Source organism: Diabrotica undecimpunctata, chromosome 2 (assembly GCF_040954645.1).
Source record: "Diabrotica undecimpunctata isolate CICGRU chromosome 2, icDiaUnde3, whole genome shotgun sequence".
NCBI lineage: Eukaryota > Metazoa > Arthropoda > Insecta > Coleoptera > Chrysomelidae > Diabrotica > Diabrotica undecimpunctata.
In genome coordinates, this window is record NC_092804.1 from 146,632,255 (window position 1) to 146,653,527 (window position 21,273).

The 21,273-nt window shown below is 33.1% G+C and overlaps 1 protein-coding gene across 2 annotated transcripts in view; it reads left to right on the forward strand.

Annotated features, from left to right (window-relative positions):
* The window catches only part of LOC140435025 (uncharacterized), a 259,425-nt gene that overhangs the window by 199,695 nt on the left and 38,457 nt on the right, over positions 1-21,273 (forward strand). For both annotated transcript variants that reach the window (XM_072523690.1, XM_072523691.1), the window contains exon 5: positions 13,658-13,906. In XM_072523690.1, the coding sequence (XP_072379791.1) occupies positions 13,658-13,906 (249 nt within the window). The remainder of the gene's footprint in view (positions 1-13,657; positions 13,907-21,273) is intronic.

Below are 21,273 nucleotides of genomic sequence, written 5' to 3' on the forward strand. Positions count from 1 at the left end.
ATGAAATACTTGGTATAGGAGAAAAGTGTTGCCTCAGCGATGCAGCAGAGAGTTAAACTGTGAGGGATTATAGCCTTGACAAAGCCTATATTAACCTTGAAGATAAGGATATATACAAGGTAGCAAAAAGGGAAGCAAAGCGCGCTGCAGCTACTGCTAAGGAAAGATCGTCTGCACAGCTGTATGAAGAGTTAAAAACACTCGAAGGGATAAAAAGGTTATACAGCATTGCTAAAGCAAGGGTCAAATCATCAAAGAACTAGACCCACGTGCGGCAGATTAAGAGTGTGGATGGAATAGTGAAGAACCCATCTTGAAATAAAACAAAGATGGTATGAGTACTTTATAAAAAAGTTGCTCCAACAGAACCTTCATAACAGTAAGGCAGCTTTGACAGAACTTAGTCTTGATATGAGGTTAGATTTCATTTACTCTTAATATAAGAACTGTGCGTATGTGACGGCGAAATAAAAGGTATATTGTGTATTGGCGGAGAGCTTGTAGTATATAGCAGATCTGTCGAAGTTCCGGGAACTTGTATAATAGTTAATGGAAGATGCACAACAAATTGGTTGCTCTATGACCAATATGGAAAAGACGATTTTTTTATTGATGTGACTTTACAAAAGCTTTTTCCACCGTTTATAAATCTATACTGTAAGATGCTTTTTCTCAATCGGTAAATACTAGTTTTAAAATGACTAGAATAGCTATTAAAATTACAAAGATTTATCAGAAAAGTAACATATTATCATAAGACACGATATGAAGTGTACCCTACAAAAATATAGACACCTACAACACTTTTGTTTACTTCAATTTTAATGTAGTAAATACCAGTTGATTGCTCAATTTATTACTGACCTGTAGTAATTTTTATCAGGTATAATTACTTAAATTAAAAACTGATGTCGCGGATAACCCAATGAACTCGATCAGCTAATCAATATAATGCAATTTTAGTATTTTTGAATGTCATTTGTTTTATCTACTGTTTTATGCTGTTTTGCTCTTGAAAATCATTTTTGTTAAGCGTGATAAAATATTTTGAGAATTGAGTAATACAATAAAAAATTACATCAAATTTTGTTACCCAGGTCAGTGTTATTTACACTAGAAGTAACATAGTGCATGTTATATTTAATTTATAATAAATATGGGAAGAAATACTACAAATGTGAATGGTGGTATTTATTTGGGACACTATTTGGGACATGTTTAAACAGATTTACTGCATGGCAACGCAAGACTCCTAATTAGGGTTGCTGTACCTGAGTCGTACCTGGTCTTTATTGCTACCCTACCTATGGGTAGCAACTGACAGTAGCAGCAGTTGTTACCTGTTTAAAATGTCAGAGAGAGATCTACGACCAGGAGAGTAGATCAAAAGATGTGAATAGAGACTTAGAACTGGAAGGCGCAGGATATATGAAGGGAGAAGATATAGTTAGCTTTAATAACGTGCAGACACAGTTATGGCTGAGACATATAGAGGGGAAAACGATATATTGATTAAGAAGTTCACCAGATGAAAACAAGAAACCGAAAGACCAAGGAGAGTACCTAGAGAGGGAGATGGGAGGACCAGGTCATGAGAGATACCAAAATCCTGAAAGTGAGAAACTGGAGCGACCTATGCACAGATCGAAATAAGTGGAATAAAATTGTTACCAATGCCAATTCATACTACAAACTTTGACAATATACAATAATAATGTGGAATGATTCACCGCAATAAGCGAATCAAAAATATCTAAGTAAGAGCAGCAAACATTTCATCAGAAATGAAAGGCCTTGGTTATAACTATATTCGAGGTACTTCTAGATAACTTTTCTACATTTTTCTGTGTCCACGTTGCTTATTTTACAGAGATGATATGCTGAGTAAATAGTGTCCAGTATAAAACTACTATGTATGATAGCTAACGCTCCTTGGTATGTGCAATGTGTATGAGCAATGCAACCACCCACAATGACCTAGGAGCACCAACCGTAAAAGATGTCATATCACTTCACGCTAACAAGGCCAAAATTCCTAATTCAACGCACCATAGCCAAATTATCAGTGAATTATATCAGCCACCAATGGAGGAACGAAGACTGAAGAGGACCTTTGATTGCTTTGAGTTCGGTTTTTTGAAGTACGTAGGTTATTTTGGTAGCGGAGGGAGGTTCTAGGAACCTTTTCGGACAATTTCCACGATAGATCTAAGAATCTTCTTCTTCAAGTGCCCTCTCCGCTACGGAGTTTGGCAATCATCATTGCTATTCGTATCTTTGAAGCTGTTGCTCTAAATAATTGGTTAGATGTGCACTGGAACCAGTCTCTTAAATTGCGCAGCCAAGATATACGTCGTCTCCCCACGCTTCGTTTGCCCTGAATCTTTCCTTGGATAATTAACTGGAGCAATCGGTACTTTTTCCCTCTCATCACATGACCAAGATATTCCAACTTTCTTCTCTTGATGGTGATCAACAGCTCCCGTTCTTTGTTCATTCTTTGAAGAACTACACTATTTGTTACTTTATCTGTCCAAGATATTTTCAAAATTCTTCTGTATATCCACATTTCGAAGGACTCTAGTTTGTCGGTATTGCTCTTGTTTAAAGTCCAAGTCTCTACTCCATACAGCAGTATCGAGAAGATGTAGCATCTAACCAATCTCATTTTCAGGTTTAAGTTAATGTCATGACTTCCCAGAATGTCCTTCATATTAACAAAAGCAGCTCGAGCCTTTCCAATTCTAGTTTTTATTTCTTCTGTGATGACATTGTTGTTATTAACGCTTGTTCCCAAATATTTATATTTGGGAGATCTAAGATCTACATCTAAGAATACTTCAATGTATCATTTTTTTAATTGCGTATATATTTTTGATTATCACATTCTTGTACATCAACTAATTGTAAAGGATATGTCTTCTAAGATTATTGTTTTGATATAGGTGTTGTAAAACATATAGCTGTATTCATTTCAGAACAAAATATAGAATATTGGTTTGAATCTATCTTAAATATATCAATTATAATTTAAATTGAGGCCATGACATCCAGAGTGGCCTAACTAATCCTGAAAAGAGCATTACTTTACATAATCAAGGAAAATATGAGAGGCTAAAATTGTATGATTGTTTTAGTAATTGTATGTTGAGTAAGATTATTAAATTTGGTTTAAATCTTTAAAAATAAGTAATATCTCATTATTTTACTGGTTACATTAAACCTAGGTACTCTAGAAGCTAATTAATTTACAGATAGGTCACTTTGGCATCGATGATTCAAATAAAATAACACAGTTAATCGAATTATTTATTTCTTACAAAATAATATTCTTGTTATCTTAGTTGTCTACATAAAAAATGAAATTAGGAGAACTTTAGTATTACTTAGTCACTACCTATGTCATCTTGGCCTACATCCAAATCATTCCTCTCAGATGCACTGTCTTTAATATTTTGATAAAATTCATGATGAATTGGAGGAATATATTGAAGAAGCCACCAAATCTTTTTTCTTGTCAACAGTTAGTTGTTTTCCCTCTGGATATAAATGATCAAGCTGGATAGTTTGTATATCTACAGAATACTTAACCACTTAACTTTTGACTTTGTAGTAGTGATTTTTCTATTAGTAATATTGTTTTCTAAATTTTTTGTTGAAACAAAGTATGCTTGAATTAGGAAGAGAGTACACTCTGCTATTGGAGCGTCTGAATTCTAAATTTTCACGCTTAGTGGTTAAACTGCATCTTTTTTTAGGTAACATCTTGACCAAAGAGAAGAGATATGATGATTGTAAGTCAAAGTTCTCCATTGCATAAAATCTATCAAAAAAGATGTTTCTGCTGTGCAGCCTCGATTTTGTCATGACATTTCTGTTTACAATTACAGGGAGCATCTGTATTTAAACTTTTATATGGTATTAAGGTACCTTTAGAATTAATATATTCCTGTTCTTTAGCTCGCTTTTCTTTACGGGTATTCTTCTCGTTTTCTTGATTTTCTTTCTTGAGTTTCCAAGATTTTAGTATTATTTTGTAGGTTAGTATTCGGAGATATGTTATCTAGACCAACAATATTAAGTACCTAGCACTGTAGAAGTCGGTAATGATGATCTTGAGGGTCAGTACTTTGAATCAGAATCCTGATATGGATCATGTATTATCTTGATTTTCACCAAACATTTCTGGAAATAGAAATAATACATAGAAAATACTAAATTTTTAGATATCTACACCACGCAAAAAATTTAAACTATTGTTACAATTACCTTGTATTATTTCTTCCAAATTATCTATTTGGGTCAATCTTCAGGTTTAAGTTTAATTTATATTCTTATTAAGATGATTGCTTGATCGAACTAGCACGATTCAAATAAAATACAAACAAATTGTTATTTTAACACTTAACGTGAAGTTAGGCCTAAGTGTCAAATCTTTGACATGTTAGTTATGACAGTGGCCTAACTCACATAGGCCACTATAGCGCTAGTCATGTTTAAAAATTACACCTAAGCCAAAGTAGTTCTGTGCTGTCATCTACTGTATTTTATTTTAACTAATTTTAGGCCACTGTGGCAATATCCGTTTCAACATTTACTTATCATTGCTGGTTGAATAAAATGGATATTGAAAAATATGCAGTTAGGCCACTCTGGTTCTAATAGCCTCAATTGTGAATCTGCCGATTTATTTAAATATATTGCAACAAAATTGCCGTAACTTAACAGTTTGATAATGATACTTAATTTGATATTTTTCAAAATATTTAACTGAAACATTGACGTCATCAATAATGTCGTCAAAGAAAATATAAGTATCTTCCTAAAAAAAAGCGTAATTAATTCTAGTCTGGTTCTGGCAAATAAAAAATTTGGCAACAGAGAGAAATATGACATGCAAAGATACCTATTTGTTTTACTTTTGTCTTATACTGTCAACTTCAATTGTTTAAAATAACGATAATTAAAAAATATTTAAACTTAAAAATGTCAAAGAACCTGCAATATTAAAATATTCCAATTTTATTTCAAGGTGAATTAGGTCATAACATTTTAAATAACGGATTTTTAATTGTTCCTTAAAAATATTTTAATACGTTATATATAGGTACTAACTGCTGAGCAGGTAGAAGTGTAAAAATATATTGTCGATGACGCAGTAATCGATTTTTTGTTATATAAAAAATCAAACATTATATACACACAACGCAAAAGTCTAGGGATATTTTTATAAATAGACGTATTTTGTTTATCTGTAATCAACTTAAAAAAAGTAATACAAAATTTGTAGTTTAAATTGTTGTTTAATATGTCAAAAACCATAAATTGCAAAAAAAAACAGAAAATTTGAGCAAAAAAAAAATATATTGCAAATCACCCATGTTTCACATACCACCATAAAATGTCAAAAATACGAAATATAAACTTAAAATAAAATATGGCAACCACGTTGGTTTATCACAGCTCTACATCTACTGTTCATGCTCCGAATTACATTGTTAATGTCTGCTTGAGGTAGTTGTGTCCATTGTTCTCTCAGAAGCTCTTTTAATTGAAACTCATTGTAGATATTGCCCATATGTGCAGTAATTCTTCGTTGGATCATGTCCCATACATGCTCAATGGGATTCAAGTCCGGTGATTGTGCTGGCCACGGCAATACATCAATACCCTCGTTATCCAACCAGTTTGTTACAATATGTGCAGCATGCGGTCGAGTGTTATCATGCATAAAGTAGGAATTTTCTCCAAGAGCAGCAGTAAACGGGCGCACAACAGCTCCAAGAATAGTGTCCAAATATTGCTGACTTGTGAGAAAGCCACGTGGGAAAATGAGGTCAGTTCTTCCGTCAATCATGATTCCGCCCCATACCATTAATGTACCACCTCTGTATGCATACACTTCTTGAAGATGTCGTAATCGTTCTCCATTTCCGGGTCGTCTCCAAACTCTTGTCCGACGAGAATCTGGATGAAATACATATCTAAACTCGTCACTAAACAAAACTGTGGCCCAGTCATTGTCAGTCCAATTCTGAAACTCTTGACACCAGGTTAATCTTGCAGCGCGATTGCCTCTAGATAGAGGTGGACATCTCAGTGGTCGCCGACTACCAAGATTGGCTTCATGGAGACGATTCCTCACAGTACTGCTGCTAATTGTTACATTATGTGCAAGCTGTAATTCATTAACCAGCTCGGGTGCTGTGACTGTTGGCTGCCTTCTTGCATTTAAAATTAAATATCGGTCTTGAGTGACAGTTGTAGAGCGACCACGTCCTGGATGTTGCTCGGCTGGACTACCAGTGTCTCTTAACCGACGTAACAAACGACTTACGACGCTTTGGGATACACCCAGCTGGTCAGCAACTTGAGCTTGTCGCATACCAGCTTGAAGGAGACCCACGGCTCTATGCATCTCGTCCAACGTTAAACGTTGTCGTTGCATGGTAAAAGGACAATATCTTTAACTCACCTATTAAGCAAGAATGGTATAAAGTGACTAAAATTAAAAATAAACAAAACATAAAAATGTCGATTTTTTTGTGCCTTGTAAAAAACATTCTAAAACACGAATTGCTATCAGTTTTACAATTTTTTTTTATAAGAAGTGAGTGTCTGTATCAACAATTATAGTACAAGCAAATTTATATGGTCATGAAATTTCTGTCCTGGGTATTGTCAAATTATTAAAATATCCTTAGACTTTTGCGCTGTGTGTATTAATGACATATAAAAATAGTCAAGTCATACGATTGTTCAGAATATGAAATTAGACCGAATAAGTTACTAAAAAAATCAACCCATTTTCGTCACAACTGTAGAGACGAGTTTGACAGTTGAAATGTGTATTATGAGATATTACAAAAAGACTCTCATCTAGGGATTCATCAATTTATTAGTAGAAATATTTTTAAACGTCAAACTCATTGTTGTACTCATAACTTAAAAACTAAACTATTGAGAGATTTGACGTCAGCTGACAACTTTTTCAGAAAAGCAACTTTTTACACAAAATGTTTTTGCGAAATTTAATTTGTTTATAAGATTTTTAAAAAATGTGCTAATTTCTAAGGCTGCTCCAGATAATTTGACTAAATGGATCTTAATAATCCGGAGCTTATTTATTTTTGAAGACGTACAGTAACAACCTATGGAAAAATGTTTAAATTACATTTACGTACATAAAATGATTTAATAATAAATAGCCTTTTTTAAGCTTATAAACATTTACAATAACTCCGTAGAATTTATTTCAAATTAAATGGCTAAGAAATAATTGGAAAACTGGTAAAAAACACAACTTTTAAAACCAAAAAAAAATGTTAGGCCTTCAAGAGTCAAGATAGCCCCTTCTTGAATCACTCTCATTAATTGACAGCATTAATGACTGAAATTAATCAATCTTTTATAAGAAAAATCAAAGTTTATAACAAAACTTTTAGCAAAAAAAAATTATTGAAAATTGTTTAAACAGAAGTGTTGTAAACAAAGAGTACTTTGCGTTCCGCCTAGAGATATGAGTGAGAGTAACCGACTGAAGTACCAGCCGCGCCCTTCATAATATCCAACGCAGTTTCAAAATAGAGCGCTCGGAAAATGACATATCTTGGGTTATCCTGGACCTTTTTCGTTGCAAAATATTCCAAAACAAAGCAGCTATTAACTACGGAATGTGCAAATCTTTTCTCAGGTCGCCTTTTTTTATTGATATTTTTTTATTTAACATAGTATTAAACGTATTATTACTTACAATGTACATTCATCATCATCATCAGTGGTGCTACAGCTCTAGTTGAGCCTTGACCTTCCCCAGTCTATTTCGCCAGTCGTTTCTGTTCATCGCCAACGGTTGCCAATTTGCCGCGCCGATTTTCCTTGCGTCCTCGTCCACACCGTCCCTCCATCTCAGTCGTGGTCTACCTCTACTCCTATTTCCCACTGGGACCGATAATAGAGTTCGTCTGGGTGGGTAATTTTCATTTGCTCTTGACACATGTCCAGCCCATCTAAGCCTACCTATTTTTATGAAGGATATTACATCTCTACCATTTACTATTTTTTTATACTTCTCGTACAATTCGAAATTATATCGCCTTCTCCAAATACCATTCTCACAGAATGCGCCCATTATTCTTCTTAGTATCTTCCTTTCGAAGACGAGCAGAAGATTTGCGTCTGTTTTGGAGATGGTCCATGTTTCTGACCCATATGTCAGTACTGGTAGGATGAGTGTTCTATATATTATTAGTTTGGTTTTCTGGCTTAAATTTCTGTTTTTTAGCTGCTTGCTTAGTCCAAAATAACATTTGTTTGCTAGAAGTACCCTCCGTTTTACTTCTTCAGATGTGTCATTATCGTTTGTTATGAGAGAACCCAAATATGTAAACTTATTTACTACCTCAAAATTATATTGGTCTATACTGAAGTTTTCTTCGGCATTTCTAGCTCTATCTCTGTTATTTGGAAAAGATGCTAACATTTTGGTTTTTTCCTCGTTTATTTTAAGTCCCATATTTTGTGCGGCTGTCAAGAAGGTGGAAGTCATCTCTTTAAGTCCTCGTGTAGTACGTGCGATCAAATCCAGATCGTCAGCGTAAGCCATAATCTGCGTTGATTTATTAAAGATTGTTCCCCTATTGTGTAACTCGGCATCTCTTACAATGTACTAGTGTAATTAATTTTACAAGATTTGTGCAAATAGAATAAGGAATAATATAGAGACTGTACAGATACAATCTAAAAGACCAAAACCAGGTGCGTGATCTTTTAATGAAATACCTTGTTTAATATATTGTTACGTACTAATAAAAAAAAATTCTGACGCATCTGCTGATATTACTGTATATATAATTGGTCTTATAATGTTTGTTGGCAGACCATAATTTATAAATTAATCAAAGCAAACGTAAACCCCTTCAACCACTAAAATTTCTCCAGGCTGACGGCAAATTCAAATCGATGGGCCAGATAAAAGAAGATTAAATACAAGTTTTTTCGCTTGATAAAATTATTCCATGTGTCCAAGAAAATAGGGACTATCCGAAATTCTCTACAATTAAATTACGGAAACTTTTCAGACAGTTTAAGTGTCAAAAAGTAAGTAAAGAAAATAGACACATATAATATTATCTATACGAAACAGATAAGTACAGACATATACAAATTTTAAATACTGACAAGACAAAAAAGCAGATAGGCAGGCATTCTTGGGAGTGATATCGACGGATCTGAATCCTCGATCAGAAAAGAAAAATGTTTATTATTTTGCATATCAGAAGTTCTGAAAGTATTGTGGAAGGTAGATTATTAACTTTTATTTCAAAATATCATCATCATTATTCAGCTTTCTGCGTCCAAAGTTGAAAATGGACGTCCCCTAAATTTTTCCAGTTCTGTCAGTCTTGAGCTTCCTGCAGCCAATTCCCAGCGATTTTTTTTTGCCGTCGTCTGTCCATCATGTAGGTGGTTTACCTCTGCTTCTTTTATCAGCTCGTGGTCTCCACACTGTAGTTTTTTGTCTATTCTGGTCGCATGGCCACCCAGCGCCACTTCAGCCATGCTATGCGCTCTATGTTATCAGTGATGCCTGTTTTTATAATTTTTCGTTTCTAACCCTGTCTCTGAGAGCTAGTCCAAGTAGCGAGCGGTCCATTCTTCTTTGGACTACTCTGAGTGTGGTTGCTGTAGCCTGGGTTAAGGAAAGTGTTTCAACGCCCGAAGTCATGACTGGAAGCACACATTCGTCGAACGTATAATAATATGGTAAGTGCACTGTGCCATCTTGTAGGTGTTTCACTTTGGTACAGACATAAGTTAAAAAATTTCTTTATATTCTCTAAAAGTTTGTCTCCTCCAATCTTCTATAACAATATTATATTCCCCCGGGGCTTTATTTCTTTTCATTTTCTTCGGTGCGTTCCTTATTTTGTCTGTTGATATGTCATCAATTCCGATCTGTGGTTGACTATCTTTTTCCTGAATTTTCTAACTTTTCTGTTAGTTGCTCATCCAGAATTTGTTTACTTCTGTATAATTCTGTAAATCTTCTACTACCCTTAGTAATTAATTTATGTTGGTGATGATATTTTTACCTTTATCCTTTAATTTTATTACTTCTTTTTTGCCATTTGTCAATTTTCTCCTTAGAACATTAAGACTCTTGTTATTTTCAATCGTTTGTTGGATTTCTTTACTTTTTTGCTTTCGGTTGTACCTACATCCTAATAGATTTTTGTATTCTTTTATCTATCTCTCTAAGTTCATGATGTTCTTTGCTTCTATTACTTTGCATTTTTCTCCCGTCTTCCATTAATGGGGGGACTTCGTTACATGAATTTTTTTGGCAGTGTTTCTTCTGGCTTTCCTCTATAGCTTCTATTATAATGTCATTTGGGTCTGTATTCTTATAGCTTTCGAGAATGCTGTTGACGTGTTCTTCAGGTAGGTGTAGCATTCTTTTTGTTCATGCGGTATCTCTCTTTCCCAAGGTCTATTTCTATCGGCGCTTTCACCATTCTGTCTTCCCTAGCTGTTGTTTCAAAACATAGATAAATATAAATACGTAGGACACGAAATTATGATAGGCAGGAATAAGCAGACCCATAAACTGACGAAAAGAATCGTTCTTGGGTATGGAAAACTGCATATGAAAAATTGCGAGAAACTTTTAAAAATAAGCTGCCCAAATGCCTCAAAACAAAAGTATTTGTTCAATACGTCCTTCCAGTATTCACAAACAGAGCAGAGACACTTACCTTAACAAAAGTCTCGGCTACCAAACTAAGAGTTACACAGGGAAGAATGGAGCGATCCATATTAGGAATAACTCTGCGAGACAAAGTAAAAAACGAAGAGATCGGGAAAAGTACCAAGGCGACTGACGTTATCGAAAGCATAGCCAGACTAAAATGGAGATGGGCAGGACACATAGCTAGAATGACAGGTGGGCGATTTACAAAGAGGTTATTGGAATGGAGACCAAAGGAAGACAAGAAAAGCGTCGGTCGACCACCTAAACGATGGGCTGACGATTTAAGAAGGCTTAATAAAAACTGGATGAGAGCGGCGCAAGGTAGAAGTGGTTGAAAACTGGAGGAGGAGGAGTATGTTCAACAGTGTACTTTTGAGGGTTCATAATGGTGATGATTTTAAAACCACGATGACATGAATGGGGATGGATGTTTTTGAATAATAGTTTATTCAAATGTTAGATCTGACTACGAAGGGGCTATCATTGTTATGCATAATTAACATAAACATAATTTAATTTTTTTATATAACAATAATAAGTCTAAAAATATAGTCTTAAGTACTAAATATCTTAATACAGCTTCGTATAGCTAAGTATTAAGTTTATTTAACTATATATTGCTGTTACTTTTCTTCACCTAATAAAGTTTGTAATATAAACATGTAGGTAAATATTTAAAAAATATATTTACCGAGATAAATTACTAAATTATAATTGTATAAAAACTTCGACCAACCGTGGTACCGTACTTTTTGCTGGTATTTTTAATCGTTATCCAGTTTGGCTTTCGGGAAGCGGCATTTATATTGGCTTAATTTTGATAACAAAAACCTCAATAAAATAAAAGTCGCAGATAAGTCTTTAAGACACATTTATTATACATACAATACCACAAAAAGTACATAAAGAGTTACTTCTAAACATTTTCTTTTAATTGTGATAACAAATATGTAATCATTACTCAGTCTTTACAATGGCCACTTCTGTTATAGTGATTGTTTATATTATTTCCTTTATATTCTTTCCGTTAATTATTTTTAATATAAATAAAACCAGCTCCACTTGAAGCTGGTTTAACTTTCTATAAAAATCTTGGTTTCATCAGTGCTCTCATGAATCATATCTTATATGATAAAGTGTGTTTAAGGTTTTTTATTAAAAATAACCATTTTTAATAATCCCTTACAGGGTTTGGAATACCTATATCTATGAGGATAAGTAGCGTCAATAACAATGAAGATACACCAATATTGTTCTTTCAAACAAGCTGAAACCGTTAGAACATTCGAGGTCTGTCAATTATGTTAATTAAGAACGAAAGGGCGTGGTTAAGATATAAATTTCTCTCTTGGTCTTTGGAAAAAATTTTAAGCAGCTATAACAACTAGTCCCGTTGTAATCATCTAATAACAAAGGTCCGTGTTTTTAAAGTTATGAAGCTTTGCAAAGAGATGATTGTCTATCGCGTGCTAGAGTTTTTAGATTCGCTTCGAATCTAAAAAGAATCGAAAAGAAGAGCGCTTTGGGCGTCGGGAAAAGTGATTTGAACGTTCAAAAAGTGACTGAATTGGTTCGAAAAGACCGCCAATTAAGAATTATGTCCAACAACAATGAAGAAACTTCGAGATATCTTTTGAATGAGGAATGTAAGGAAAGTATGGGCTAAGCTTGACTCAAACTCCTAACGGCGAAACATAAGTTGCATCCTAAAGACATTTGTTATGTATAAAAAAGGACTAAGATTTCTTGGTAAAGATCAAAACTTGTGACAAATATGCATTTTTCAATATGAGCCTAAAACCAAGCGGTAATGGAGTGGAAGCGAGGATAAGCAAGGAAAACGTAATTCAAATGGAATGGGCACTACAAGTTTTTCGACAATTAATAGGTATTTACTAGTTCCGCTAACTGTGGAAAGAGAACTTCTGGATTCTCCATGACGACAACGTGCCCGATAACATCGAGCACTTTATCTCTCCGGATCTTAGATATGCTCTCAAGAACTGTTTGACCAAAAACCAGGCCACACTAATGCAGTAGCCACTCTTTTTGCCAGATTTAGCACCCTGCGACTTCTACCTGTTTCTAAAAATCAAATCATTGCTGAAAAGAACTCGCCACGAGTCATTAAAGGACGTATAACAAAAATCGGCTCACTTTCTTAACAGCTTTTCGCAGGATGACCTGCAGTATTACATCTCACAACCAAAGGTTCTTATTGAGTGATCTAGGGATGCGAAAAGAGAGTATATTGGGGGAAAATGGGTGATAAGGGAAAAATGGAAAATTATAATAAATTGCCATATAAATAAAATTGTTATACTAACACTCTCAAAACTGAATTGTCAATTTGCTTTCTTAATTACCATTTTTAGAATATTCCTTTCTACCTTTCTAAATGATTTTTTTTTAAATAAAAGTTTTTAATGTTGGTGTTTTTCGGTTGGTGTTTAATAAAAGTTTTTTATGTTGGTGTTTTTCGGTTAGATCGATTAACTACTTGAGGGCTTTTATTTGACATATACATTGACTTTGACGGGTAATTATGTTTATTATAGTATAGCTACTAAGCATATTACCTAATATTCTTAGTATTACATAAATTAGTAATCATAATAAATGATTACTTTCATTTACCAATAACTCAAATGTTTTTAAAATTATTTTGTGACCTTTTTGAAAGTGTATTTGCAAGAATAACATTTTTAAAAGGTTTTCCGTCAGAATCCTTCTTAAATTACATTAATTACGTCTGTTTATGTTTTAACTCAAGTAAACAAACAATCAGGATAAAGGCGCTCACTAACATCTTATTTTATGGTTTTTTTTTGATAAATGACATTTTTGAAACATACATATCACTACTAAATATCAAATAATAAATATATATTTTATTATTTTCAGGTGTTAACACAACAGGAGCCTTGTCCTTAGCAGAAGACTATCCTAAAGTAACCTCCTCATCTACATCGTTACCTGGTTTCAGTAGGTTGCCAACAACTTTTACAAACAACCACAATCATCACCGAAGCACCACGTACTTACCCAATGCCATCTATGGCGAATGGCCGTCATACGCGACTGACCAGTATGGTCTTAACTCTTCAGCACAAAGGAGTCGACCGATCTCAGCAGCAGCTTCGTTGTCAGCAAGTAAGTGATCGTTAGAAATATTAAGTTACGTTTTGTACGCTGGGGAAACATTGTATACACTATATTTTTACAAAAATATGAAACTTTTTTTTATTAAGTATAAAATTTGAATTGTTTAAATATATTTATTTCTGCATGTTTTTACTTATTTTAATTTGTATGTTGCATTTTTCTGCACTTTCATGGAAGCGTTTGATTGTTCTATGTTAATACGAATAAATGATGACACGACATATCGATAGCTAAACTCTCCTGTAATGATGATACTGCCAATAATGCGAAACTTCGGGACTTGATTTGGCTCTTCTAACAAAAATTGAATGTTGTATAATTGTTCTGTTTAATGTTGGTGTTCATAGGTTAACTTATATTTATTATTTTTCCAATCTATCTGAAATATGACGCCCATTTTATTCCTATTCTTCTTCTTCTTCATCATCCTCGTTATAAGCAATTCTGCTTGTTCAGTGGTGGATTAATAACTTTATGGAAGGTTCCATCTTTTGCGCGGTAGTCCGATACTTCTGCCGATTGGTGACTTATCTCTTGCTATTTTGATGACACGGGTCTCCTCCATTCTGCTTATTCCATTCTTTTTTTCTATTATGTGTCCATTCATTTCTACACTGTACGTTACATTTTCTTCTAATGTCTTCACTTCTCTTTCGATCTGTCAGCGTATTTCCTGTAATTCTTCTCAGTACTCTCATCTCCGCCGTTTCCAAGAGCTTTTGCGTTATGGCTTTGTCGGGCCTTGTTTCTGAAGCATGTCATTATTGGTCTCACACTGCCTTTATAAATTCTTGACTTCATCTCAGTGTTAATGTGTCTGTTTCGCCATATAGTGTTATTAAGGCATCCTGCCAGTCTATTTGCTTTTTGTACTTGATCTCTCACTTCTTTGTCCAGGTCTCCTGTTGATAGAACAAATTTTCTTACCTACTAACCCAACAACCAAGATTTTACTGCCCCAATTGTAATTTTTTTATAAAATTATAAATCTATTTTTCTAACGAATTGTTGTGGAGGTTATGGACTGTAGTCGGGAACTATTCCTTCTTAATGTTTCGTTTGCAACTGCAGCAACATAATCAAATGCGTTGAGGCAATGGACCTAATTGTTTATCACTTACTGATGATCTTTTTCGAATATAATATGCGCTATTTATGGCCTTTGAGTACTCTCTAGAATTTGTATGTTGTTCCAAATTGGTACTATAATTTTTGGTAAGTCTGGGGAGAGATTTCATATTTTGTAGCGCTGAGATCCACATTCTGTTTATATAAAGACTCTCGCTTCAGGATTTAAGTTGGTCATGTCCGTGGATAGAAGTGGGATGTTCTGCAACGTACCTGTTTGTCATCCAATAAAATTTGCTGGTTTTATTTTATCATGGTGGGTTCTGGAACAACTGATTCGTGAATCACAGCTACAAAAAGTACGTGAATTCCTAGAGCAAAAAATTGTTGTCTTGGATTTTAGTCTGATCGCAGACTTTCTTGTGTCTTTCAGATGGAATTTAACGACAATTTTTGTCAGGATTTTACCAATTCGACCAACGTGTTTTTAATACTCGGTAAGAAAGCTTAGTGTACGTTTTGGTTCCCGTTGGTTGAAAATTGTTCAATATTCCTATATTTTTTTTTACCCTAAATTTTTGACCAATTCATGATTTCCGGTAGAATTATTAAAACATTATTAAATACATATTAATTAATAAGATTACAGACTTGAGTATTTAATAACATATCGTTAAATATTCCGGTAAAACCGGATCTATTTCGCTTTAACTTTAGGTATTAAAACTTAATACAATAAACGATGAAGCGATAAAGATAATAATAGTGTTCGTATGGTAAATATTTGTTGATTTTTTTTTAAATTAGGTAAATTAAGTACTTTAAAAATAATTTGTTATACTTTTTAATTTCTAAGAGTATTTTATAATATTGTAAAAAATGTAATACGCCCAGTCCTAACATATGGTTCAGAGACCTGGACTCTAACAAAAAATAATGAAAACGTTAGGATGTTTCGAAAGTACTAAGGCGAATCTATGGAGCAGTGAATGACAATGGAGTGTGGAGAAGACGATGGATGCAACTTCGAAATTTATACAAAATACCAGGAACCTAATATCGTAAAACATATTAAGATAGGACGTCTGAGGTGGATAGGACATATAATGCGGATGGAACAAAATGACCCAGCTAGAAAAACTTGAAAACCTGTGGTTTTTCACATAAACGACGGTTGCATTTGCTGCTTTGAGACCTGAATTTCTTTGATGAATTGGAGATGCAATGATATAGGTTGTATTGATCTCAAAAAACATGATCAAATAACCCTGAAAAAACGTAGTTTTTGGGGAATTAAAGGTGTTTTGCCCGATTTTTGAATGTTCTCTAAAGGAGTCAGTGGCTTCAATTTATATATAACCTATAAAGAAACCTTTATTTCATATATTTTGAAGTATATAAAATGGGGAAAATTCCCAAAAACGATTAAAAAACAATTATTATGGTTTTTGAAGATGGTTTACGGAAAAATTCGAAAAAATCAACAATATATTTTTTGATAAAATACACAGAATACATAAAATTGACCTATATCTCAAAAAAAAAATAAATAAAAATCAAAAAATGGTTGGGATAGGGGAGGGAGTGACGGGGTAAAATTGCACTGTCTTATTTTTTATTCACATAAAACGTAAAAACACCAAAAGTTGATTAAGGTTGTATCGATCTCAAAAAATATAATTAGCCCCGCAAAAACTTCCTTAAAAACCCTGAAAAACAGTTTTTGAGGAGCCTAAAGGTGTTTCCCAATTTTTAAATGTCTTAAAGGACACGGTTAGTTCAAATTATATACAACCTATAAAAACGCTGATTTGATTTTTTTTAAGTCTATAAAATGGAAAAAATTCCCAAAACACCCTTAAAAACTAGTTTTTTTGGGGTTTTGAAGGTTGCGATCCTGACGGAAAATCTGGGAAAATAGGAGATGTAGTTTTTGATTAAAAACACAAAATAGAAAAAAAAAACTAGACATGCAGCCATTTCCAAATAAAAGCTATACATTTTTTCGGAAAAAAAATGTATTTATAGGTTATGTAATACATCTATCATTTGACTGAAATGTTCCTCAAAAACATCAGCAGTTATTTCTTCATGGTGGTCGTTTGTATAATTTGAAATAAAATCTAGCAAACTTTCATCAACAAATCCTTTATTTCTTCCAATGTCAGTGATAAACTACGACCTTTAGCATTTGGAATTTTTTTTTAGCATTTTAAGCCCAGTAGGCAAATCTTCTATAAACGCCTTACGAGCATTTGTTACCAGTTTATCTTGCCAAACTTTTTTTACAAAATACCATTCATTTATCCATTTTTCATCTAAATAAAAAATATTTTTGCCCTTGCTACTCAATTTTCGAATTTTCCTTAAATATTGCTTTCTCCAACAAATAATTTCTTCTTTCTCATAAACGAATCCTAATTCACGCAAAGTTTTCCACATTTTATCTATTTTAATGTTTGGCAAAGATTCGTCATCATTAATGTCCACTAAAAGTTTATCCAAAGTAGGAAACTTTTCTTCGAATCGATTGTTTCATAGTATCGTCTATATGAATGGGTTTTCTCCCTGTTGACGTTTTAGGTGCTTCTGTAAGACTTCCACTCTTTTGTTGCTTTAAAAGTCTATAAATCTCTTTAACTTCGGTTATATCTGAACACTTAGAAACTATACTTCGAACAGTACTTGTAAAATGTTCATGTACAAGAGCATCATGTACATTTAACACTAAAGTTTTCATTGACACTTTAATTTCACAGGAGTAAAATTAAATGTTTATGACATTTGTACAAAACAAGTTTATTATTAATATCGCTTTTTATGATAGAACTAACAATTTTGCTTGTTATAATTAAAGGACTTTACAAACACAATCTGTTAATCTTAACTAAAATGATTCACAATCTGCAAAATACTTTCTGCCGCTTGGAAATTTTAATCCTTTCTAAGAAAGTTGAGGGCTTATAAATTGACCCTTCCCTTTTTAAAAATTGTAAATATTTTGTACCTGTAGAGATTACATACTTATATCATTTGTTGATTAAAATGACTACAAAATTTACGATAAGAATTGAAATAAATTGGTATGTTTAAAAATTTTAGGTAAAACACAAACATTTTCAGAACAATGCTGAATATTTTATTTTAGAAAATCTCCATCACTGTTGGATGATGTTATATTGGATTTTATTTTACGTGTAATAAAATTTGTACTATCAATCATTTGCAAATATACTATAAATATGAATCTTCAATGAATGTAGAATAAGAGCCTAATCAATTCATTAATAAATGGATTGGCATAATAATAATTATCTGAGATCCTACATTATTAACTAACCATGGATACAATTAAAACAAAGAATATTGCAGATCGTGGTGGAACAATATATCAGATGCAATGGCAAAATAGCAGAACGAAACCAATAGACCAAAAACATATAAAAGACGTATATAAGAAAAACGTATATTGTAGAAGAAATGATAAAAATTAGATATCTGTAAGAATATAAGAATCAGTTGATCAACGGAAAAACGACAAAATTTGTCAAAAAGGACAAGATGAAAACAGATAAGAAGAAACTCTTGTTTATATTATGTAAATGTCTTATTTATGTAAACTGCCTTTTAAAATATTACGAAGAAAACTGTCTGTTAAAAACTAGCATGTAAAAATATATAAAACTAGCTATATGAATAAAGTTAAAATAAATTGGATTTTTTCAAAAATAATGTGTAAAATGGCAGTCCCTTTAAATTGAATTGTTTAAATCATTACCGAGTACCGCTCTTTAACAGGAAAGAAAGTGGGCCTTCCATCTATAAATTTTCTTTATTATTCAATCTATAATTTACAGGTATACCTGCATGGTCTACCAATTGAGATTCTTTGGAGGAGTGGCTTGAATATATTATATCCTTTCTCTTTTGATATAAACCTTTGTTGGGTGTATAACGTACCGTTTGGTTGGTGCCACCGGCCATTTATCAAAGCGTTTCACCTGTATTGTTCAGTAGAGATGGAATTTTCTGTCGGATTCATATATAATCAAGCAGTTGGAGTTCAAATAGCGTGACGAAGTATTGGTATCTTATTGGTTTGGTCAAATTAAAATAAAATAAAGGTTTGAGTATCTTTTGATATTCATTTTATGTACCTCATGTATGTATAGTTTTACGTTCTGTTTTTTATCTATCAGAATTATAAAATTAGTCCTTGGCCAAGCGGATTAGTTCATCTACGTATAAGCAGTACAGTAAGAGATGGGGCTGAGGTCTCGGTGCTACTCATTCTATTTATCCCTACCAGAAAGGTGTGCCACTGCTGAAAAAAACCGGAAAATATAATATAATTGTAAAAAAACGCAATACTAAAAATGCTGTACTAAACGTGTTATTGGTCATGTAATGTGCGATGAGTAGATGAAATTTTATTGTTTTGAAACTTTATTGATTACTATTTCTTTACTCTTTAGTTATTGGATGAATACAGTAAATCTAAAAGTTATTTGGTTGGACTTTGCCAACTTACCAATTTATTTCACAATCTTTGATTATGGAAAATTGTTACATTAAAAAATATATTGGTATATATAGATATATAAAGTATATCATGTGTACCCATATAACAAGTTCTGGATAGTGTAAAGATTGTAGATTTCAAATGACATTTCTGGCTACATGTGCATATTTTGGTACACGTAAACTCATCACTAATTAGCATAAATGAACTCGTAGATCGATCGAAAATATCTACCAAAACAACATAATAAAAGTAAAAGTAGAAGAAGAACTAAATGACCCTATTGAACCAATGGGCAATTGGATAAGACTCAGGATAGGGGAAATTCTCAGAGTCCTCCTATTGTTCAACCTGATTATGGATGAAATAATAAAAAAAGTAAGAACTAAAAAAGGACACCAAATGGGAGAAAAACAACTTAAAATAATCTGTTATGCAGACGTGCAGACGACTCCATACTACTCTCTCAAAGTGAAGATAATTTACAACGTATGCTGTACCAATTTAATATAACCGCCATAAAATTTAACATGTTAGTTTCCCCAAAAAAGACAAAATACATGGTTCTAATAGCAAATCGACTAAGATGTAAATTGGAGCTGGAAGGTCAGATAATAGAACAAGTGATGGAATTTAAATATCTAGGCATTACATTATCTAGCTACGGAAAGCTCGAGACTGAAATGGAAGATTAAGTGAATAGAGCAAACAGAACCGCAGGTTGCCTGAAGAAAACAATATGGAGAAATAAAAATATCGGAAGAGAAATGAAAGGCAGAGCTAGAAGTACAGATATACGAAGTAGATGCAAGGTGGAAAACATCAAGAACGGGGTAAGAAATAGAAGAGTAGAATATAACGATCATATAAGCCGAATGACAACAAATAGAGTAGTAAAGACAGCAAGAGACGGTTCCCCAATAGTAGGACGAACAGTAGAAAGACCACGAAAACGATGGAACGACAACTTACTGGTCAGACAGACTGGCACATTGAAAAACAGACAGAGTCATGCCTACATAAAAAGAAGAACTCATAGATAGTACCAACTTATACCGCAATAAAAGCAGGATTTTAAAATAGATCTGAAGTGATTTGCAAACTGATCACTGGCCTACCTGCATCCGTGGCAGATAAAAACCATAATCTGAAGGAATAATCCAAATCGGGATGTATGAAATTGTAAGCGTTGTGTCTTCAACATGGACTGTGAACTGATCATTGATTACATTCTGAGCCAACGTGTTGGGGACTATTTCTTTGCCGCTTGTGTTGAAGCACAAAAAGCCTTTCGTTTGACTTAACCTTCACCCCCATGATCCATTTAATTTTTTTATTGTATCTTCATTATATCTTTCATTTTCATTGACGTCACAGATCTCATGCATGCATTAATTGATAGTAATGTAAGTCCAAATACCATTTCCCAATTTTAAATAAAAATATTCATTATTTCCTGAATTAGAGACTGTTAAAAACATCTTGGAACGCCCTGTATATAAATTACAAAATTTAAAAGAACGAAAACTAACAATTTGGTTGTGTTAAGAGAAATGATCTGTTTTTGACAGTTTATTATGACAAAAACTGACCCGAAAAATAAACAAAAATAAAATATATAATAAAAAATAGTATTTTATCCTATGATAGTTAATGTATCCAAACAGTGTGTGTATATACTTTTTCCAAGCCTCTTAAACATATATTTTTTTTCTAACTTCGATTTCTATTTTACTCTTAGAGATCATTCGATCATAAAAACATA